General features: G+C 49.3%; 1 protein-coding gene across 1 annotated transcript in view; it reads left to right on the top strand.

Annotated features, from left to right (window-relative positions):
- The first annotated feature begins 531 nt into the window (after positions 1 to 531).
- Positions 532 to 23838, top strand: part of INSR (insulin receptor) — a 61203-nt gene continuing 37896 nt past the window's right edge. The window contains exon 1 of the mRNA XM_019538370.1: positions 532 to 1917. Coding sequence (XP_019393915.1) covers positions 1377 to 1917 — 541 coding nt within the window. The 5' untranslated portion in view covers positions 532 to 1376. The remainder of the gene's footprint in view (positions 1918 to 23838) is intronic.

Raw genomic sequence — 23838 nt, 5'->3', positions numbered from 1 at the left:
GACCCATCCTCATCAAAGTGATATGTTTGTTAGTCACATTTTGATCAGCTGTAGATTGCCCCTTGCAGGAATAGCTGGAGGATTAATGTCTACAAGCAAACAAAACCCCAGGTTTATTGGTGACTTTTCTACTCTAGTTTTTTCATGGTGGTTTCTAGTCAGCTCTCTCTTTCGATAGCAGAAGTTTACAGACGACCAGGAGCAGTGTTGCCTTTCTCCTGCAGCAGGAGAAGAGCAGAGCACAATAAAGGGGATTTTGGTATCCTCAAAGTGATGGCCAGAAATATTGAAGGCTTGGTGTGACCAGACGAGCAGTGTGGAGGAAATTGGTTCTAGCGGGACCTGGAGGCCCTGGATCGCAGAGCGGCACTAGGCCTTTTGCTTGGGAGCTGGGTCTGCGGGCAGAGCGGTGCCTGTTGGTCTGCGGACTGCAGGGACTGAGCTGACGGCTCAGCTGGAGTCGGTGTTGTGTGACCGGGCCCAAGGCTGAGCCCTCGGGCAGCGGTTGAGCGAGGAACTTCAGTGTTGGTTTCAGCTGGACTTTGCTGGATGCCGTTTTTGATAGCAGACTCCAGTGGGGCTTTAGCTCTGTCACCCAAACCTGCATCAGCCGAGGAACATGATTTTGCTTCTCGAATTGGCACAAATTAACCGAGTTGCATCTTTGGCTCCTTATTTTGCTAGAGCCTGCGTTCACGTTGCTCTTGTTTTCCTGTCACTGCTGAGGGCTCCAGAGAACTGGCAAAGTGAACAGTGGCTCTGCCAGGTAAAGTGCTGAACGAGATACGGCAGGGAGAAGGTTCCCAACCTGGAACGTAATAACGGGCAAAGCAACAAATCTGAGCAGCGGGCTTCCTTCTCGGTTGCTGGAGCGAACTTGGACTTCATCAGTGATGCTGAGGCGGCAGCATGGGGTGCACTGCTGCATTTCCTTCCCTCTGTCTGTTCCTCCATCTGCTCCTCCCAACCAGGCCCCATTGTCCAATTACTCCCAGTAATCCCTTTGTGTTAATTGCATAAACCAAAATGGGGTAGGTGTGTTGTTTTCTTGGCAACAGACTCTGCTGAGTAGACTCTTTCCTCTCTTGTAAATGCCAAATGACTGTATAAGGACTCTTGCTTCAACCTGGAGGCTCCGTTCGCAGTGAACATAAATTGAAATTGCAGATGACGGAGCATATGATCCTGTCTTGCAAACCCCTCCTGTGTACGGGAGTGCTCCCTGCAGTGCGCTTCCCACTGTTAGTCCCACGCTTCGAAGCGTCCCCCCTGCTGTTTGGAGCATGCAGTGCATCACAGGGTGTAGGAGCATGCCTGGTTCTTTAGAAAACAGTCAATTAATTGTTTTTGTTCTTTGATTTCCAGTTTGCAAGAGCATGGACATCCGGAACAACCTGACCCGGCTGAACATGCTGGAGAACTGCACTGTGATTGAGGGCCACTTGCAAATATTACTGATGTTTAAAACCAAGCCTGAAGATTTCCGTGAGCTCAGTTTTCCCAAACTGACTATGATTACAGACTACTTACTGCTTTTTCGGGTTTATGGCCTAGAAAGTTTAAAGGGGCTTTTCCCCAACCTCACTGTGATTCGAGGAACTCATCTCTTCTTTAACTATGCTCTGGTCATATTCGAGATGGTTCACTTGAAAGAGATAGGCCTTTATAACCTGATGAACATTACTCGAGGTGCTGTGAGGATTGAGAAGAACAATGAACTGTGTTATTTGTCCACAATTGACTGGTCAAGAATCTTGGACTCCGTGGAAGACAACTACATCGTTGCTAACAAGGATGATAAAGAGGAGTGTGGAGATGTGTGTCCAGGAACTGTGAAAGGAAAGAGCAACTGCCCACCTACTGTAATAAACGGCATCTTCATTGAGCGCTGCTGGACCCACGATCGCTGTCAGAGAGGTAGGAACGCAGAGCGCGAGATGACTTTGAGTGTGCCCTGGTGGCAGTAAATCCATCCAGGTAGTGATAATGCCACCCTCTCCCCCTTAAGTGCTGCCTTTTTTTCAGAGATGAAAAGGAAGTAACAGAAATATTTATGAAACTTTTTAAGTTTTCAGATGTTTGTGTCGTTTTGTAGTTTTCTATTTAAAGAACCGCATCTAAGAATACTTTAAGTTGCTTGCTGTAGATTAAGTACTAACCATTATCAGAAACTGGTTTCTGTAATATTTAAGTCCTGACACTTTACATTTTGGAAATGGCTTGGGAGTGGGGGTGGGGGTGGAATCGTGCGTGTGCACGTGCATGTATATCGTCCTTAGATGAAGAACGTGATGATTCAAATTCAAATTTCAACTCTTTATTTGATTGTTATACGGCAGCTTGCATCTTTTTTTTTATGTCTGATTTTGATTGCCTGCAAAGTCATTCTCTTTAACGTTTACTAACACACACAGACTTCCCTGTAGATCCTGTGCATTCATTTTACAAGACTTGGTCAAAATATTTAGAGTGGCAACACTTGTAATTGATACGTGACTTGAAAAACACACTTGACAAACTGTTGACACGAAGCTCTCGGATGCTAAGAGTTCTAGTCGCGTTTTCAGCAGTGACCTATCTGTACTTGTGAGTGCCTTGTCACACCTGCCTGCATTCCTTGAAGACTTTTTAAAATTGTTATTTGTTTTTGGTCGGCCATAAGTAGTGATGATGCAGTCACGTGTGCAGGTAGGTTTCCTGCTAAGCATGGCTGGGATTATGTGGTGGTTCTTTAGCCGAATCTGTTACTGGAACCTGTGTCTCTGTTTTTGTGCCAGCCACAAGCACTCGGAGCTTTCAATTTTACCTTTCCATTTACCGTGCACTGGATATTGAAACTGTGACGGCTGGCCTGAGGCTTCTCTTATGATCTCAAGCAGCTATCCCAGCCCACCGAGCATCTTGACTCCTATCTTTCTGGTCTAGATCGTTTCCAGCTCTTTTGGTTTCTTTTTGGACCTGAGCCTGGGATGAAATGCAGTCAATTGACCGTAACATTCTCAGTAGGATCCTTGTTCTAGGGACAAAACCTTGGTGAAGTTATATATTCAGAGCTTAATAAACCTATTGTAGGCTCTTTGTTTTGAGATTTGATGCTGTGGTGAGGGTGCCTTAAGCATTTCTAAGACGGAAACTGGCTGGGAGAGCTTCCTCTGTTCATTGCTTTTGCTTTCTACCTGTAGAGATGTTGCTGGTGGTTGTACTGCAAAACTTCGATTCATCACAAAGATATTTTAAAGGTGTGTGTGTGTGTGTGTGTGTGTGTGTGTGTGTGTGTGGAGATATTTATGTGAAATCAGTTCTGTAGCCAAAGACAAAATGCATAAAGCGACTTGATGGTTTCCCTCCCAGCTTGCTTTCATTAGAGATCCCAAAGCCGAAACATCACGAATGCTGACATGGATGCCTTCTTTGTTTGTCAGCGTTCGACCTGCAGTGAGTATGCATTCTGCTGGACGGGATTCTCCCTCGGATGCCACAGACCATATACGTAGAGACAGCAGATCTGAGAGGAGGACGAACAGTCATGAGGATTCAAGAGGAAAGTGAGGGCTTGCCCGTCTGCTCCTCTAGCTTGGCTGGATTAAGGAGATGAATAATTCGTAGTTTCTGTCAAAATCCATTTCTGGTTCTCTCTGGAGGGCCATTGAACTCCTTCCTCTTCCTTCAGTCTACAGGGGAGTGCTGGCAGTGGGACCTGCGCTCTCCTGAATATCTGCTTTTAGCTCTGGGTGCTAAGCACGCTAAGAAGTCTTTTGGCCTTTCCTTTTAGAGAAGCTTCACCTTTTTAAGGCATCTCAGACTTAAAATTTACTGCTCTTCTCCTTGCACTCCAAAATTAAGCAGAGGCACGGCTGATGTAGATGCTAGCAGATAATGTGATGTGGCAGTCAGGGTCCTTTAGAGGTATGTTGTTGCTAATTTGGAGGTGCCTCACCCCCACCAGCGTTTAATCCCTGCTTCATGCGATTGATGCATGGAGCAGGGATTAAATGCGTCTCTTCCCCATGCAATTTCCCTTACCAACTTTTATAATATTTGTGCAAGCAAGCAGAGGTTTAACATTGTAGGGAGGGCTGCTAATATAGGGATCAGTCTCCTTCTGTTCTGCAGCAGAGACCAAAAAGCCCACTTATGAAATTGTACCTTTCAGTTTCTCGCGTTTTCAGGTTCCCGTCACGTGCTTACCAGGATTCTCTCTTGCCATTTCACACGCTCCTCTGGGAACGGGAACAGGACCTTTTCTGATGTGGGGGAGGGAGCAGGGCACGGGAGTATAGCTTGGTCGCTTCGGCAGGATCTCTGGACCTCCATCCCTGCCCTATTTCATGAGTAGGGTTTCTCTTTGGTTGAGTGGTTGGTTTCTTTAAATCAATCCTGATTCCTGCTCTGCACCAAACTCTTCTTTATTTGAAGCGTAAAGACACCAAGCTTATGCCCAAGACTTTGAATCGTGCTTGTGCAGCTGTAACTCGAGTTGAGAACGTTTAGTTAGAGGTAATGGCTTTGAGGCTTTCAGACTAAAGGGTCTATTGGTGACTGAGTTTTGCTGAGGTCAGAATTAAGATTGTGCCTATGTGAGATTGCATAGGAATTATATTGGTGTCTGGGGGCAGTTGCACGTTGGAGGTAGTAGAGACTTTTTGCAGTGCTGAGGAATGGCATATCCTTGGGTGTTAAGAGATGGTTCAGGATATGAATGTTAGTTTAACTAATGATTTCCTTGATTTTTAGTGACTTGTGTGGGTGAGGAAAAAGCAGTTCAATTAACATTCAGGGATGTCTTTTAAAGGCCGTTGTGCATCTTCAGGTTCATTTTGCTAGAGCATTTTTTAAGTTGTACATGCTTTTTTTTTTTTATTTTATCACCTTGATGACTCAGGTTGCAGTTCATTGCAGTCTGTTCAGCTAGAATTGGTCTTTCTGAAGAATTTAGTAGACAAAATAGCTGAAAAGCCAGTGTCTCTGACCTCAGATCTGGCAGGGTGGGTTTGTCAAACATCACTTTCATATTTTGCATTTTTTTTCCATGTGGCTTTGTCTTTTAACTGTAATAGAAATACCATGTGTGCGTCTCTTGCTGGAGGAGGAATGGCTCTGCCTTCTGATAGGTTTCCCCCGTAGTCTCTCTGCTCTCAAGTTCCTTTCTTCAGCCACGTCTCGGGATATACAAATGGGTTTAAGTATCTTGGAGAGACTTTTCAGTCATTTGCTTGCAACTGGTGTCCCGTGCTCACTTAGCGGAGGGGAGAAAGAATGACAGGGAGATGGGAGGAAATGTGAAATGAATAAAAATAAGCTAGAAGACAGTCTAAATGTGCTATCTAATAATCCCCATGTATTTATCTGAGGGGGGGCGTTCCTGCGGTGCACACCATTGTGACTCTGGGGCTCCACAGGACCCTTGAAGTTTGAACCAGCGACTTGGGCAGGTTACTTGCCAGGTTTGCAGATGTGCTCTTTCTTCTGAGCCCCCCTGCTGGCAAGGGGGCTGGCGGTCAGTATGGCTGGAACGGGTGGCACTGTTACCCTCATCCGAACAAAATGAATATTTTCATCAGAGGTGATGAGTAAGGTGATGCTTAACTGTTGATCCTAGTGCAATTGGCAGCTCGGGGTTGCAAGAAAGAGTTGTAACAGAAAAATTAGCTAGCCTGGTGGTGCTGCATCTTGTCCTCAGGTTCTTGGTGTGTGTCTGCAGGAAAGACTAGTCCTGGTCTTGCCCACTGAAAAGAATGAAAAGAGTCTGCTGGGAAACGTGGGGCCTGAGTTACAGAAATGGCAGCTTGCTTCTGCTTCCTATAGAAAGCTGTGCAACAAAGCACCCACAAAAGTATTCTGCAGCCTGAAGCTCTCGGCATCTGCCCTCAGATAGAAGTGACGGCCCTCGGAGGTGGTGTTGCCAGGGGAAATTAGCTGCAATGCGTGTCTTCGAGGCGGGTCTGAGTAGCAGAGCTCAGAGGTGTGTGTGTGGGAAATGTTTTGTGTTGTTTACTTAGGTAGAAATATTACTTAGCAACAGCTTCCTGTGATTTTTATGTGCTGGGAATTTCTGTAACCATAAGATTGCTTTTATCACCTTTGCATGGGAACGGGGTCTTAAAGGGAGCACCGAGGTTGGATCACTTGCCAACCTCAAGGGCAAGGTATTTTTAAAACTTGAAACACAAAGAAGTTTTTTCCAGTGGTGAGCACACAAAGTGGAAGTGCTCTTTACGTCTGGAGATCTGATAAGAACTGGCCTTTTTCCCCAGCTTTAACAGATGCCAGATGGAAGTTAACACCCGATAATCTCAGTGGGGCGTCTGTTCCAAACCTTGCCAAATGACAGCTTTATTGAGCACATGCAGTGCTCGTGGTTGAGGCTATTGTGATGCTTCTAAAATGGTTAGGCCCTTTGAACTAATTCAGTTAGCTTCTTGAGAGCAGCTAGGAGACTGGGGGCATGGTGCAACTCCAGAATTCAGGGGCAAAATAGATTATGCAGTGAGGGATTGAAAACTGTAGGAAGAATTGTTCAAATTCCTGTTTAAACAGGTTACTCACAGCCTACTTCAAACCCAGGGCTTTGCAAGTGGGCCTTGTTTTGGCTTCCTTCCTTAGGTTAACTATCTGTCTCTCAAGGGCACCACATGAGGCTATTGTCCTTGAGCCTGAAGGGGCTTTGGCGCCCACTGTTCTCTCTTGCCAGCATCTCTCCTGTGCTGCTGCCTGCGGCTCCTGAATTCTCCCTGCCTCCCCAGGCTTGCCCGCGCTGCCCCTTCCGCGGGGTTTGCCCCTCTTCCTCGTCTGCTTCAGTCCCTTCTGTTTAGTTTGCTCTCTCGCTCGGTGGCTGCAGGTTCTCTCTTCTCCAGGATCAGTTTTGACCCAGCCACCTTTGTCCCAGGCCAGCCTTTTTGCTGCGTAACGAAATGCGAGCTTAGCCCAAGCCGAAGGCTTGTGAGGAAGGCTGGGGGGAGTTCTGGTCCAAACGGAAACGCGGCATAGTGAGGAAAGAGTGGCCTTGGTTTCCTCCTGGCCCTGCCACGGAAGTTGCAACGGTCGCTGTCCTCATAGCATCATGTTAGTCCTTCTGTTTCCTCTGTGGAAAAAGTCGCCACCTTTGCTGACTGGTGAAGGAAGGGTTACCACTCTGCATCTCTGTCCTAACGTCGTATTTGCCGGCTCTTTGTACCTGATGTGTGGTTAGGATCATCTGAGAACACACTGTGTCCTCGCGGGCTCTGGGATGCTGTCTGGTGTCTGTCAAACCTCACGTGGGTCCAGGCAGTAGGTAGATTTTGATGTTTAGCTCCTTCTGGTTCACCTGTTTTTCTTGCCACTGTGAAACGAAGCTCTGAGCCAGGGGGTGAGGTGCCAAAATCTATTTTCAGATTAGAGTTGTCCATGATGCCGGAGGAGGAGGATTAGCTCTGATATCCATGTCAGTGACTCACCATGCAAGGTAGTCATTTATTGACATTTTCGGTGCCAGCCATTAACTTTGTATCTGGCACTAGATTCTATGTTGATGTGGTAGAAATACAGTTCATGGGAAGGAAAAATGGGTTTTCCATGCGTTTGTTGAAAACTGAAGAGTGCAGAGGATAGAAATGGGTCTGTACTTCCAGATTCTGGCTCTCTTCCCCATCCGTGGGAGATCCTGTTGGACATAGCAAGAACGCAGCGTAAAAAGGGAACGTAACGAATGACCTACTTGCACAGAAACCGGAACATGAAGAAATCGGGATGTCCTCGGCTCCGTCCGCTCCTCAGGCAATGTCTTTCCTTATCATGTGCGCACCCCTAGATCTTGTAGGGGCACTTGAAAGCCCAGGAACCGGCTTGCAGTGCTTTTTCTTTAAACCTTGCTCTACATCCACGTACTTTCCTCAGTCTCTTCTGCTCTGCCTCATGTTGGGTACAGGTTTGTTTTTTAAAATTATCCTGGTAGATCTTTCCAACTGCAAAGCAGCCCAAGCTCTGAATTGTTTCAAATGGACACTTCTTTCAGGCTACTAGCCCAGCCTTGTAAAATGCTCGTAGGCTCCAGCCAATGGAAACTAGCCTCCGCTTGCATCAAGCTGTAGACGTAGGCTGAGACTAGGCATTTTTTCCCTTAAATAATTTGGTCCCATGTACAGACCTCAGTGAAGAGCAGCCAAAGAAGAAATGCTGAAATGGATTTCTCCAGAGCGCTTAATTCTGTAATTGCCAACCGTCTCGGAGGCAAGGCGGAGCAGCTGATTGACATGGCAAAACAAGAATGCACAACGGTGTGAGAGGAGGTAAGGAAGAATATTGTATTCGGTTGCTAAACTGAGTATTGGAGGGGAGAGGAGATCTAATCGGGAAAGTCAGAATTTGGTAAGGACTTCAGTATTAATGTGTGGATTCTTAGCACGCGGGCAGGATTTGGGAGCACATCAGCAGGGTGTTGGTTTCTGTCTCCTCTTATAATATGTATGACCAGTATCTTAGTGCTCCAGCTCTTTGCTTCTTGAACCAAGCGCATGGCACATTTTGAGTTTGGACACTTTGCCTTGCAACAAAATATGGACCAGTTGGTGTCACGCTGGACCATTGAAGGGTGGAAAGCAGGAGACAAACAGCTAGTCCGAATGTGCAACCCTGTGAAGGTCACTGGGGGAGGCTTCAACCTCTGGGCATACAAGTGTTTTTTACTGATGGGTCTTTCAGGCTTGGTCCTGGCAAGGCCACACACTTCACCTTTTGTCCTTTAATATTTTTATAAAGAAGGTATAAAACCTCTCTCTCTCTCTCTCCCTCCCTCATGAAATGTGCTTCTTGCATTTGAAGCAAGGGAAATGAAAATGAATATTAAATGCATTGCAGGAGATTATGGACAGTCTATAAGCTGTTTAAACTGTATTGCCAAATCTTTAAAAAATGCATTTTCTTTCTTCTGTTCTCCTGTCAAAATGACTTGAGGCTTAAATTTTGGTTTTTGAAGTGGCATTTAACAGAAGTTGGTCATTAAGATTATTGTTTTGGAAACTGATAACTTTAAAAGGATTAGTGTAAGTCTGAAATAAAAATGTAGGTGTGTGCTGTTAAACCAACTGAAGCGAGTCACTTGGCAGAGCCTTGGGGAGCATCATCTTCCAGCAGAGAGAGCTTAACAAGTATTGCCTCCGCACAGAAACTCTGCGCGGAGACAGTGGTGCAAGTGTGATCAATGCAGAGCTTGTTCCCAGCCTCAGGCTTTAGGACTTGGGCACCTTTCAGCTCATTATGAGATTCAGGAAGGAGTTGTCTGTGTCCTGGAGGAAGCAACACTGAGACCTTCTTGGTTTGTAACAATAGGTGGTTAAAAGCTCAGTGATCGTGCTTCCCGATTGTATCCTCTCATTGTGTGCGATTTCCTATTGGAGGGATGTGAATTAGGTTGCTGGGATTTTATTCTTCTTTATTAGGATCCTTGCAGCTCTTTGGCTAGACGGAGTGCTGGGTGGCAGGAGGCTGGGAAGCTATGGCTGAAATCTCTGCTAAGCCGTATGTGTTCAGAGTCGGAGTTACGGGTTTGGACCAGGCTTCATGCTTGGCAGTGTGTAACCGTGTGGAGCAAGGGCTGTCTGGTCCACTTGTTGAAGTGCTTGCTGGCCGACTGGGTGTATTCCTCGTCTTGTCTTGGCTTCAGGTGAGGACAGGAGGGCAGTTGTGGCTGCTGACCTAAGGTTGAGAGGCCTGAAGCTTGTACTCTCTGTCGTCTTTCTCTTCTGTATGAAGAGGATGATTACTGTGACTGTACATACTTTTTTAACCTTGGCTGGACATTTTTAACTTCTTGGAGTCCCTGCATGAAAAGCCAGTGACTAGTTTGGCCAGCTTCAGCTCAGACTAAACCCTTTCCTACCTTGGTGTTTCTTCAGGTTTTTGGAGGAGTAGTAGAGATGGACAGAGATGGCACAAGATGCACCCAGGAGCGGCTAGCAGGGTATCAGTGTGAATTCCTTAACTTTGGGATGGCACAGCAAAGGATTTTTGTATATACATGCAGTCTAATAAAGGTACTACCCACAAAAATCCTTGCCTCTCACTGTTTGTGGACTGTCCCCAGCATATAACTGGAACAAACTTTCCTGGCTGTTGCTGTACAGCCTGGGTTGTGAACCAGGCATGCTGCAAAGGCCGTGTTTCCTCCTCGGGCATTTTGGGAGGCTGCGTGTACTGAGACAGAGGAGGATCTTCATGCATTGGCATATGATATGCCTGAGTAGAGGATGGGGCTCTTCATATGGCTGGGAGAGCCGGAATCGAGGTTTTGTGCTGAGCGCTGTTCCTCGGACCTTATGTTCTTAGTGGATGGCTTTAGCACTTGTGATATATACTCAGTGCTCTGGACATGTGCCAGAGAGAAATAATAATCCAGCTAAAGAATTCATTAAGTGTGACTTTAATCTTGTATAACAGAGTTTAGAGTTGCTCTTTTTCAAATATGTTAAGACCTGCTGTTAAGTGTCATGTTCAAATTCAACTTCAGCCCTTCAAAGAGCTCTGCAAGCATGCGCTGCTTTGTCCCAGCCCTTCCGCGGTGGGCGCTTCTGCGCGGCTTTGTTCGTATCGGAAAGTAGGGAGTGGCCCGGTATTACATGCGTGTCCCCTGAGCTGCTGCAGCTCGCATCTGCAGCACGGCAAAATGTTTTGCTGGGAAGGAGGAGTCTGTCTGTCTTGAGCTGTTTATAGAAGTTCACGTATCATTTGTTTTTCCACGTTTTGGAGCCGTGCAATGTGGGTGCCGGTCACTTGGAATTCCTGCAGAATTGCTGCCGCTGGTATGCGGCCACACTGGAATTTCAGGGCCCTGACGTGATGAGCCCTGCCTGTCCTGTCGGACCCGGCTCGAGTTACAGGGAAAGGCTGCTGGTTGCGGCAGAGCCATGGGCCAGGTCTGCCACAGACCAGGGGAAACGTCTGCAAACTGGGGCCGTGAGGCCTGTGAACCCTTGCTGGGGCGTTTTAGCCTGATCTCTGAAGAAGTGTTTTAGACCGGTGTCCTCCTTCCTTCGTCCCACTTGTCTCCTAGTTCCCCAAGCTTCTCCATCAGGACAGCTGCTGTTCAGCAGATGTTGTTTCTCTCGAGGCTGCAATACGTAGCATTAAGGCTGTGCAGGCGGCAGCACCCCTGTGAGCTACGTGTTCAGAGAGCCGCGTGCAAATGCCCCCCTCCTGCCCGGAGGAGCTGGCACGCTGCAGAGGTTGCGTGCGGATCCGTCTCGGGGAGAGCGAGGGGCAGGTGGGCCCCTTCTCTTTTCCCTGCCAAGAGGAGAGACACTTCCCAAGATTAAAAATGACATTCAGATGCAACAAAGATGCATGGTGGGTAGGGTGGCAGAAAATGGTGCACTTTGCGCTGGCCAGCTTCCCTTGTTGATGAGAAGAGTTGGGTCAGCTTCACACCATATTATGGGGAGGAGGAAATATTTTGTGGCAGAAGCAGTGCTGCTGAGCTCATCGGCTTTCCTTATTGCAGCGTGAGATCTATTGGCTTTTGTCCTATGCCTGCTACTCCACGAATAACCAAGTTTTACCCAGTTACTTTGCAGCAGAAAGTGAAGGTCCAGTGGTTGTAAAGAATGAGTGGTGTCTGCAGCTTGAATTTACAGGTAGCTTTTCAATATGAGGCAAAAAATACATCTTCAGGTGATGTTCCCCCCTTTCCCCTGCCTGTGTTGTGGTATTGTCCCTTTCTTCCTACTCTTCTGAATATCGGCAACTTCTTCACACAGTTCAAAGGAAAATACCTGGAACTTAGGCAGTCTAGCGAGTTTGTCTGAGACCTAATGTGCTGCCAGATAGATAAATGAATCTGAAACTGTAAAGCGAAGCAGGAAGCTTTATTAGTATATTTGACTTTTTTTCTTTTTGTAAAGACACAAGAATATTGCAAACCTGCAACTCATTAACCACCAGCAGAGGTAGAGGCATCTTGCCATTACCATTTCAGTTGTGTTAGGCATTCGCGTTAATTCATTGCACAGTGATATATAAAAAAAATTTTAAATACTTAATTGCCCTTAGAAACATCAATTGCAGCTTGAGCAGCATAGAAATGGTGCTTGACTCTCTCAAAACAGAACAGATGTGCTACGGGTAGCACAGAACTCGATGACAGTCCTGGCAAGGCAGGCTCAATTTCCCTTTGCCTTTTCCTAAATGCTGTGTCTCTGCACCAAGGCCGATTGCACTGCAAGTGTTTGCACAGCTTCAGCACAGCGCTCCCTTGCAAGTACCCCTCAGACCTCCCAAAAAAAGCCAGAGAGGAAGTAGAGCACCTCACTGCAGTGTCTGGCTGCCTGGACGTCTCACTCAGCTCAAAGGCATTGGGGTTGTTAGTTAACACACAGGTGAAACAGGCTTTAAAAAGTGGTGCCCCGTGTTCCTGTCCTGAAGACTGGTGGATTGCAGACCCACGGGGTATGTGCAAATTGTGTAACTCTGCCGGGGCCCTGATGGTGGGTATCCAACGGCAGTCTCACCAGCCGGCTCTGGGGAAAAGGGCTTCTGTCCACGTACTGTGCCGAATTCCCGGAGAGAAGGGAAATATGTCGAGTGCAGATGACTTTCTCTTCCACGTTACATTAATCTTATCTCCCCAGCTGTTTACATGACTTGTGTAACATTCGGCTCCTTCATTGAGGCTTAAGTAACAGGTCTCTGGCTTCACACACAATTAGGAAAACTCTCTTTAAAAGCAGACGTCTGTAGCAAATGTGACATTTGCTCTGAAGAGCATAAGATGTCAGGCTTTTGGTCTGCTCACTGCAGTGATTCTCGGCCTTTTTAGGCACCCGTTGTTAGACTCACAGCCACCCTCGGAAAGTGCCAGCTCTTCATTTTCACTTGTTTTTTTGAGCCCGGAAAAATAACAGAGCAAGTCTTCTGTTTTGGAGAACTCGGGAAATCCACGACAGGGCAGAGCGTTTTGGACCTTGTGAATTCCCACTTAAAATCTCTGGATTTATCTTGTGAATCCTGTTGGCATGTCTGACAGCGCTCGCTAGCATTGTGTGACACCTCGCAGCACCCGTGAAAAGATCTCAAAACACCCTAGGGTGCTGTGGCACCTGGTTGAGAGTCGCTGGCCTCGTGCTTGTATTCGGGCAGGACAATACCCTGAGTAAGCCCTCAGTAGAGAATAGCTGTGCTAGCAAAAGCGGGAGTTAACTCCCCACGGCGTGATGCTAAATGGAGGTAATCAGTCGGAGATGAGTGTGTCACTTTTCAGCAGGCTCTGATCTCTCTGATAACGAGGAACTCCAGGTTTCATTTTGGAACAAACTTTAAGCTTAGTCAGCAGTGAGGATTACAGCAGGCGTCCAGCGAGCTAGCGCAAAGAATGATTTCAATGTGAAGGGGAGGTGCAGCTCTAAATCTGTGTCCCCTTTGTTAATCAAGAGGATTAAGCAGGACTGCAGTTACTGCTACGGAGCATTTTGTCTTGTGTGGAGGCAGCGCAGTGTAGTGGGTAGAGAGCAGGATTGTCTTGGCAGCAATGGTGTGGCCACGGGCAAGTCGCTGCACTTTGTGACTTGCCGTGGAGCTTGATGAGGAATTTTTTTGAGCACCGGAAACGTGTCTGCAGAGCTCGCGTGTCCGGGGCCTGCGCACCACCTGGGGAGGAAGTTCGCATTGCCGGCCCGCAATGAGGCTTCTTTACTGGACGTAGGAATTGCCTCTAAGAACTGCAGATCCTGTTTGTTCTTCGGCAGTGGCTGGCCCTACGAGGGCACTATAACCTCCTGAAAGTAGGAAGACGAATATTACTGTTGAAATCACAGCTCTGAGCATCATTTGCCAATAATTGCTGTGCAAATAATGTAGCAGAGTATCTGGGCACACCACGGCATCCCATGCAGCTTCCGAAGGTTTTTGCTTCCCCAGTGTTGCAGAGGCCCCTTCCCAGCAGGTTGCTAAGACATGACCAGGTTGGGTTGTGTCTGGAGTGTCGTGGCCGTCTCCTCAATGAGCAAGAAAACCTGTGGGACAGTGTAAAAATCAGCAGCTTAAAAAGCATAATTTTTCCATGGGCTGAAGCTGAGGCTAGACAAACTCGGATAAAAATGAAATGTCTTTTTTGTAGGGAAAGTAATTGGCTTCGGAAACAACTGACTGAGGTTTGTGGTGAATTCTGTGTTACTTGAACTTTCCAAGTATCTAAAGCAAGGGTGGAGACTGTTTCTAAAGTATGTGGGGCTCTGCCCAAGCAGGAATACATTGGAAAGACCTTTGGCCCGTGTTGTCTAGTAGGTCAGACTAGTTTATCACTGTGGTCCTTGCTAGCCTTAAAACCTATGACTCTGAATGTTACCAAGTGAGCGTAGATACACGTGCGTTTGACAAGTCTCTGTGCCTTTGTTCAGAGTAGTCTGCTACAGGAGCATCCGTGTCTTGGACCCGTGGCAAGTCCTTCCATGCGTGGGCTGCTTCCACGGGGTGCAGCTGCACTACCGTGCTCCCGAATCGACTGTTGGCTGCCTCCCTTCAGGGATGCTGCCGAATGCTCAGCCTCATCCCTGCCTCTGCCGCCGTCTCTCGCCAGGAGGTGAAACCCCGTAGCTGGGGAGTAGCTCTGGAGGGACAGGGATGCTGTGTCCAAAGAGCGTTTGGTAGGATACCAGATGTACGTACACTAGGACAGTTGATGCATTTTGCTAATGTTTAAAGAGAGGGGGGGAAAAAAGAGGTAGTTTTGGTGTGCAGTGAATAGCTGTGTGGCACAGCCACGTTCTGCCACCAGATATTGCCTTGTGCAGCTGGCTACAGTTTCCAGAAAGATCTTGCTAAATTGTTGGACGTGCGAGGATGACGGCGAATAGCGCAAGGGAAGTCTGACTCTTCACTGGGCACCTTCCCTCGTGGCTGGGTGCAGCATGATGCTGGTAGTCCCCAACTGGCCGCCTCTCTCCTCTGTGGCAGCTCACTGCCCAGATCCCTGTAACCGCCCCCCAGCGGGGCACCTCGGGGACTGGGGTGCTGCGGTGCTAAGGCGCACAGTTGACAGCCCAGGGGTCGCAAGTTTGAGGCCATAGCAGAAGCGCTCACGGCGTGGGCTGTCCGATTCCAACAAAACTGCAAATTCTGCTAGATCCTTTGTCACAAGGACACGAAAAAGGAAAGGAAAGGGCACCATTTGCTTGCAGCGTTTCAAAACATGCACAGATACAGTTGGAAACATGTAATAGGCTACATAACATAACAATGCATCTGTATTGGCATCACAACTGGACGCAGACGTTGCCTTGGGGAGAAAAGGAGGATGCCAGGCAGGAAGCGGAAGACAGCAGCGCTTGTCCGAGGGGATCCGGGCGAAGGGGCTGCTCATCGACAGGTCTGTCTAGCCCTCGCGGCAGAGCCTTTGCACGTTTGGCCAGACAAGACGTTTTCGCAACCCCTTTTGTTTACTTCATTGGTGTGTTCTCTGCTTACTTGTGCAATCGCTATGGGAGGAATATTTCTAAATTTAGAAACGTGCTTGAGACCGGATTGCATGGTGGTTAGTCCAAAGGAGCGCATCCTTAGTGGGTGGGTTTGCATGCCAGCTTGCCTACGTTTGTAGGCTACCATGAGTTGGCAGCCCAGTGCCCTGCCGAGACCTCCTTGTGTTGTGCCAGCTGCTTCTGGCAGAAGTCCTGTCCTCAGGCTCTCTCCTTCCACCTCCTCCACATCTCCTAGCTGCACTTCTCCAGCTTCACTGAATCTCCTGCCCTTGAGCTCCATCACCGCTCTCCTTCCCCGCTTCTGCTGTCTCTGTTTATCTCTGGCCATGGGATCTCAGGAAAACTGACAAAATATGATGAGACTTCTGCCTTCCCTCTGCTTTGCTTTCCCATCCCCTTCCCTCTGGCAACTCTCTCCTCCTTCCCCGTCGTGCAAAGGAGTGTCTTGTTTGCTCCTCTCTACCTCCCTTGCTAGCCTCTGCCTCTCTTCCCTCTTGATTCCTTTGTGTCTACGTTGATCTCCTCCTTGCCTTCAGTCTCTTCCACCCTTGACCCGTCTTGCCCCTCCAGCTGTGGCTCCCCCTCCCTTCCCCTGCCCACAGCTCCTTCCCTCCCAGAACGGCCGAGACCTTCTGCCGTGCAGCCTCCGTCCCTTCCGCTCCAGCAGAGCCTGTGGAGGAGGTCCCTGGCCTGAATCGGTGCTCCGTCCTCTTGACCCCTCAGCCCTTGGACCCTGCTGAACTTCTTGAAAAGCTGTCCATCCTTGCCTTCCCTGATGCAGTCTCCTCCTGCCTCTCATTACTCCTTCAGCACGTCCGGCGGAGGATTCTCCTCCGTGTCTCCACTCCTCTGGAGGGGGAGGGGCGGAGATGGTCACTAAGGCACTGTCCTTGATCTTCTTTCTCCCTTTACCCAGAGAGGACGCGGGCTAAACTCATCTGCAGACAGTTCACATGTTCATCTCTGTTTCGGTGACTCCCATGTCTGCCTCTCTCCTGAAGCTCGGTCTCCTATCCTAACTAAAATGCCAGCCTGTCGCTCTGACTGCTTGTTGATCATTAGCCATTGAACAAAGCTGGACATGGCTTCCTTCTTAGTCACTGTGGACAATTCCACCACTTTGCTGATACAGTCAAAACTGGAACAGCGTCTTAACGTTGTGCTGCGCAGGACTAATAAAACCTAAGAGCCAAGAAGGATTGAGCTGGGTAAGGTGAAGGGAGTAGCTTTGTTCATTTGTTCTTCAAACCCTTCATTCACAGATCCGAGTGCTTCACAAAATCATGGCAACCAAGTCTGAGCCCTTCCCCCTTCTCTAACTACTACGTAGCTCTGCCCCTGGGATGAAGGTCTCAGTATTACACAAGACTAGGTAAAATCTGAAGAATGACTGAAATGGCAGTGTGGAAGTAGAAAGCATCTTTTTCATCATTGTGTAATCCATTTTAAATGAATGGGGAAGCAGGTATGTAGGGAAAAGGCCATAAAATATCCGCTCGTGATGGAGTACCACAGCAGGGGCCACAGTACTCCCCTCCTGTAAGCCTGGAGGGGAGTGGAGCGCCCAGGCAGGATGGCTCGGTTTAACTGCGAGGAGATTACCAAGGGAACAAAGAAGTGCTTGCAAGATGCCATTTGTCTGATAGAGCAGCAGATGGTTAAATATTAACACGCGCTCTTCTGAGGCTTTACAGTAAACTCCAGAACAGTCGGGTAGAAAAGCAAATCATGAGGATATTTGTCAAGGGTGGAACGGGTCCAGGATTTCACGTCCACAAAGACGGTGAGGGGCAACACCTAAAAGTCACTGGGGCTCGCCAAGCGAGAGCAAGCAGTTCAAGGGTTCATTTGGCAGAGTCGGTGCAACAAAGCTTCAAGCCAGCCGTGCTCTTCCTCCCGACCTCTGTTTCCAGAGGGTCTTCTGAGTTCGGCAGAGTCCAGAGAGGGCCGCGGGCTGGGTCATTGCGCAGACCTGTGACTGGGAGCGGAGTCCTTCCTCCTGGCCTCGCGGTGCCTGCCGAGCCGTGGTAGTCGGTACTTCCTGCCCTGAGCTGGCCTCGCCTGCAGCCCCCAGCAGGCCAACGCTCGTGACCCCCAGCTGCCGAGCCGAGCCGAGCCGAGGCCGAGGCTCTGAAGGGCAGAGCATGTAGCAGCTTAGCACTTGTGTTGGACTCTGGCTGCTCAGTAGCTTCTGTGCAGGATTTCCTGAATCCCTGAGAGGGGAAGAAGAGAAAATCCAAAAGAGCGAATATTGCTGGGCATGTTCAGACACCGAGTCCCCCATCAGATAATTCAGTGTATATGGCTGGATACCTTTTGGTAGCTGACAGGTGCAAAGCTATAGCGTGATAGCTGCAAGGAGTCTGGATTCCAGCAACGTGCACTTGGCCCAGCACTCAGAGGGGACTTCACATAGGTAACGGTGGCAGCACGAGTACAAAGCACGGGGGCGATTCACATTTCTACCATTAACACAAGACTGGGTGTCCTTCCCTTTCCCATTGCATTTAGCAAACAGTTTTCATTTGTTTATTTCTCTCTATATTTTTAAGACAGATCTTCACGTGTCCAATATGCGTGTCGGGGCCTGTAGGTCCCTGTGGTTCTGACAGGTGTTTTCTGCGTTCCCATTAAAAACTGCCATTTGGATTTCCTCATCTCTTTCTGACCAGGGGGAGCCCAGAGACGGGAGGAAGGGGTTGTTGCTCAGGTTCATTTTCTAGCCAGGGGAGAGAAACGAAGCCTGCAGGCCAGGCTAGCTGTAGGGGAGGGAGGACTGAGCACGCACGGGCCGCGGGAAACGGACACTGGGTGTCTTGCTGTTCCTCTCCTAATGTGTGCGGGTGGTGTGGGGAGAGCAGAGCTGAGCTCGTGAGAGAGGTGGTGGTGGTGCTGCCGTGCAGGGGAGTCTGCTAGAGAGGAACAGACCTTTGCGGTGGAAAAATTGAACACCGTGAAGGCAACTCTTGTTTCCATGGGCACAAAGTGTCGTTTCCAGTTTGTCACCCAGATATGGAGCTGAGCCCACAAACGAGTGCACAGACCCTAATAGAATAAAAGGTTGAGGTTAAATTAAGCGGTGACATCACTACCCACAAAAAATGCGGCTCAGCTGAGTGCCAGCTGTGCAGCAGCATTCGATCTGGAGCAATGTCCGTTATGCAGATAATGGCTCCTGCAGCCTGTTTTGAAGCAGTCGGAGGCTTCCAAGTTGTGGGAGAGGGAATTGCTTTTGCACTTAACCTGAAACCTCCAAGCCCAGAATTGCCAGGAAATATCTACAACCCAGGAGGGAGTTAATTACCCCATATCCTCCTCTTGCGTTTTCTAGCGGCCTGTGCGGGGCTGGTGCTCGCTGTTTATTCGTTCGGACTCTCGCCGGGGGATCTAGTTCAGTCTGGAACGCCGCAGCTGCAGCCGGCTGCTGCTCATTGTCTGTTGCAATTAGCAGCGAGTCGCTGATTAGGCTGGGAGCAGAGTGGTGTACAGGTACAAGGGGAAACCTTTGGCATCACTGCAAACGTCTGGCAGGATTATATTTACGTGGCGAGGGCACTGATGCAAACTCTGCCTGCTTCCACAGCCTCTCTGGTGGCACTATGCAGCCGGCCGGCCGGTCTGCTCTCCTGGCAGGTAGCGGTGGTGACTTTCCTGGCCTCTCCCCTCTGGCAGCGTGGGCTCGGGAGCCTGCGTTGTCGTGGCTGATGGCCGGATCTGGCCATCTTCATCCTTTGCGCTGATCTGTTGGTGTTACGCTGCCAATCTGACATAGTCCACGTATGTGCCAGTTTCTTTGCCGGAGAAGCTCCTTTTTTCAGGTGTAAGCAGAAAAAAGAGCAGGAAGCCTCCTAGGCCAGCTCCCGTGGCATGCTGCAGCCTGAGCAGTGGGCAGTAAACAGTGAGGAGCCTGCCAGGTTCGACCTCCATCCCGTGCAGGAGCCTGCAAACTCAGCTCTGGTTTGGGATATTCCCGGTTGGGGGGGGACAAGCGAGGAGGGCCCCAGAGCTGAGGAACATACTGCGCCTTTCCCAAAGACGTCTCTCGTCATCTCTCTTGACTGGTTGGTTCCTCTTCAGCAAAAGGGATTCCCTTTCCTTCCAAACCTCGTGCTACCAGAGTGTCCGCCGCACTTGGCCGTTCCCTTCCTTGACCCTCAGTGCTGCGAGGAGGGGTCTCTAGTGTCTGCCCAAGGGCCTCCCGGGTCTCCCGCCCACGCCCATGGAGGCCTCTCCACGTCCTCGGGGCGCAGTCAGACTGGCAGGGACACCCCGACGCATCCTGAGAAATGCTGGGCTGCGTGATTCAGGTGAGGTAAACACAGGCATGCTGGCGAAGCTGCTTGCAGCTCCAAACGGACATGTCAGTTGTCAGGGCTTGAAGGTGAAATGTGCTTTTCTTACCCTAGCAGTCCCCAAGGTACAAAGTGAAGTGTTGTTCTAAACTGTGTGAACGGAAAGGGTTTCCTTTTTGTTTAGTACCAGCAGTATTGTTTTTGGAAGTCACTGTCTATGGGAAGAGAGGCACCTGCAGTTAATTTTATCCGTTCCTGTGTAAATAAGGCCCTCTTAGCACTCACGGTTCAGAGGGGTCATGGCTTAATTTATAAATAACACTTCCATTTTAGCGCGGATTGTAAAACCTTGAATCTGTTTGGCACGTATTCACCCCCATTCCTACTGAGCACCGGAGTGGAGACCCGAGTAAAGGCTCCGTGGCCTGAACGAGTGTCACTGCTGCAGCTCGTAAGGGAAAGCGGCTCGAGCATCCAGGGTGTTAGGTGCAGGTGAAGGTAGCAAAAAGCAATTAACTTGGAACCTGTGAATAACGAGCGGGAGGCATTTCTAGTGCGCTGCGGCAGTGTTTCCTGACTTTCACCAGATGAGGCCATAGCTAGCAAACAGGCGTTGGACTTGGTAGCATCCCCTTTGCCAGCCGACATACCGTCTCTTTGTAGAAGTGTGCCAACTTGACTTTTCCCAGCCTGTTCCAGACTAGCGTATGCCGCACTGGAAAGCAGTTACTAACTCTTGTGTGTTGGATGTCATTGGTTATGGCCAGTTTTTTGGTGCTGGCTCTGGATTTGCTGCAACGGTTGTAGTCGGCAGTGGAAGCTGAAGGTACACCCCTGCTTTTTCCCGACCAGGTTTGGTCTGAACTCCCTGCGCTCTGCGGGATCCGCTGCAGAGTGTTTTTATGCTCGCTCCGTCCCCAGGCCTTTGCCTGTCTCTAGTTGGCTTGCGCCGCGCGGCTCCGAGGCTGTCGCTGCTCCACCTGGGCCGCGGTGGCACTGAGAGGGCTGGAGGAGGCAGACTGAGTGCAGCACACGGCTGACCGACTGCTGCTTGCCTGACAGCAGCCATTTTAGACTCTGGTGCGAGCTCGCTCCCCCTCATGGACTCCGTGTGCTTGCTTCACATTCATACGTGGTTGGAATTTTTTGTAATGTATGAAGACTGTTTTTTCCCCGTCTCGAGAGGATGTTAACTCTTCCTCTCAGACTCCAACGAGCCCCAATCATCTTTTTTGTTGTTTTCTAAGTGTCTTTTTTTATAATCCTGAGGGTTTTTTTTCAAGTTTTACAGCTGCTCTTCCCCTTTTATGTCCGTCATGTCTGCCCCCAGCCCCACAAGGAAGGGTGGGTTCATTCTGGGCGTCCTCTCAGAATATTCTTCACAAGTCAACGTGCACGGAGAAGATGGATCACCACGAGGGCTAAAATGTTGCGCGGCTTTCTGCAGACACGAATGAATAGCGGCGCCATCCTGTTCGCACAGCAAGAGAAGCCGTGACGAGCACGGCTCCCGTTTTGCCTGGCTTCGCGGGCGGACCGTTAAGAAGACGAGGACAGCGCCTGGAGCAGAGCCCTGCCCGTGCTGGTGCAGCGCGGTTCCCGCCGGGCCCCGGTGGCGTCCCGCCCGCTGCGCGGGGCGGCTTGCGGCTCCGTCCTGTGCCGCCGCGGGCCCAGGCCCCGAGCGCTGCTCCGCAGCGGCCGTCCAGGCCCGGCGGGAGCCAAGCGCTGTATGCAGCTACGTGTCTCCGCGCCGTCTGCAGCAGGAGGCAGTTGCTTCCAGTTCTGGGGTCCCCATACTCGAGGACTGATTGGTGCCCACGTCTGAGTTGAAACCGTTTCAGCCGCAGCCTCCCAAGAGCAAGCAGAGTTTCCAGATACGTTGCGTAGCTCGTGTGGGCTGGGATTATTTTTTCTGAGAGGCTGTGCTGGAGGGGGCTGTTGCTGCTGAAACGCCTGTGAGCAGACCCTCTCCCCTTTCTCCCAAACAGTGTCCATGCTTAATGGATTGTCAGGTAGCAACATGGCATTGAATATACCGACGGCTTGGTCAGCTTAGGATTTATATTGGGTGAAGCCAGAGACCTGGGACCGCTTGAGAGCTGGTGCTTGGGTGTATTCAATTGCCCAACACCAGAGTATAATATAAAACTCCCAAATACCTGCAGTGTCTGGAGACGGTTCTCAGAAGCAGCTGCAGTAACATTTCCTATGGAGAAGTTGGGAGTAGGAGGTTTTGAGAGAGGCTGTTTTAGGGATAGAGTTACCTGTATATTCACGGACACAAAAGGTTGTTCTAGTTATAGGCATTGTGTCTACAGAGAACGGCTACTGTATTTATTATAACCAGCCTTAAAAAGGGTCACTTCGGTAGGATGCTTCTCTTATGTACATGCGACTTTCAAACCATTTGGCTGCAGAGAGAAACCCAAAATGGCGAAACCTGCACATGGGAATTTCCATTAGGTAAAAATGTGCCTGGTTTGCAAAAGGAGGCGATCCCTATCTTGAGTCTACAATTTCTAGTTATTGCAACCTAATATAGTGCTGGGTTGAGTTCCAAAATTTTATTAGCATATTTTCAAGCCTGTTCTTTATTAAAGCAGCCAGTGGGGTGTCGGGATTGAGGAGCAAAGAGACAAACTGCATAAAGTTTATTAAAATAAACTTTTAACTACCTACAGACTTGCCTAGGTTTGTTTGTGCTTCCTAGCTGTTCTGTGTACGGTAAAATCATTGCATTTGATGGTTATTGTTAGCGTAAAAAAACCCCAAACCAACCATTCATGCGTACATCTGTTTTCAAAACATAGCAGGCTTTATTTGTAGCCACGAGCAGAACTGCTTGTTCCCAACTCCACGCCTGACTCGGAGGCAGGATGAACGGGACACGCTGAAAGGGAGCTAGGCCTCGCACTTGGTGTGAGCAAGCCACCCATGCCCTTCCCGGTGAGGATCCCTTTTTGGGGTAAGCAGGTCTCGGGTGGGAAGGTGCAAGCAGCTGCTGGTGGCCAGTGCTGGAGGGACCGTGTTGGGCTGGACGGGCTGTGGGCGTGCTGTCTTCAGGAGGGCTACAGCCACTGCATCTTCCCCTGTCAAGATGGGGCAACGTTTCCACCATTTATAACTGCCATAAAACACTTCCTTCAGCTTGACGCTGGCTGTCCGTGGCTTGTCTTGTGTTTTAAAGCTGCTCTCCTCTTGCTGCCTCTGGCCCCACACATCTGTTCTGTAATCTTTTTTTTCTTTCTTTGCTTTTTTTAAACCAGGCTTCTGAACTAAAATATTTGAAGCATTTTATGGTGGACCCATAAAACATGAGGTCCCTTGCAAAATGTGCGTTTAAACTCAGTTGATAAGAATAAAAATCATCTCAGAAAATGAAGTGCATTGGCCTTTATACTGCAGCTTGGCTGTGGGTCGTTTCAGGCTTTAATGAAAGAAAATCCATTTGTTGAAACCCGAGGTACTTAATGCATGTCTTCAACCTTCAGTTTTGCCACTCCACAGTATCTTTTAGTTTTCAGTCCTCAAACTTACATAAGATGTGGTTCGTGCCAGTGTTGTGGCAGCGCACGCTCTGCCTGCCAGGGGAATGGGCCACCTGCTCGCGCAGCTTTGGGCCTTCGTTAGCAAAGTGCTGCGTGGCTGGGGGGCTTACTCTGGGCACCCCCAAGTTCTCGCCTAACTCAGACGTGGCGTCTCGCACAAGCAGGGAGGAAAACTTGTGTGTGGAAACAGAGCACAAGCTGAACCCTGTGCACGTGTCATACACTGAAATGCAGCCTCTGCTCAGGGTTTTACCTCCGCAGGGCTATGCAGCACCTTGAAAACGAGGCCTGGCTGCAAATGTCAAATAATTGTAGCACTGAAAACAACCTCCTCGTCTTCAGTTGGGATCCCGCTGGCAATGCAGACACACCCAGGGGATTTAATGGGACATGCGATTGCTCTCCTTGTTGTCTCTTCGCTCCGAACGAGAAAAACACTTCGTTTGAGGCAGTGTGAACAGCTTACTCGAGCAAGGGAGCTGAAAGGTATGGCTTCCATAACAACTGTAACTCCACTGTGCGGCATGTGCATGTGTGTAAATATATAACATCCATACA

This window comes from Crocodylus porosus, unplaced genomic scaffold (assembly GCF_001723895.1).
Source record: "Crocodylus porosus isolate Cpor-Errol unplaced genomic scaffold, CroPor_comp1, whole genome shotgun sequence".
Taxonomy (NCBI): domain Eukaryota; kingdom Metazoa; phylum Chordata; order Crocodylia; family Crocodylidae; genus Crocodylus; species Crocodylus porosus.
Note: the sequence above shows the minus strand (reverse complement) of the source record. Positions and strands in the feature narration are given on the sequence as shown.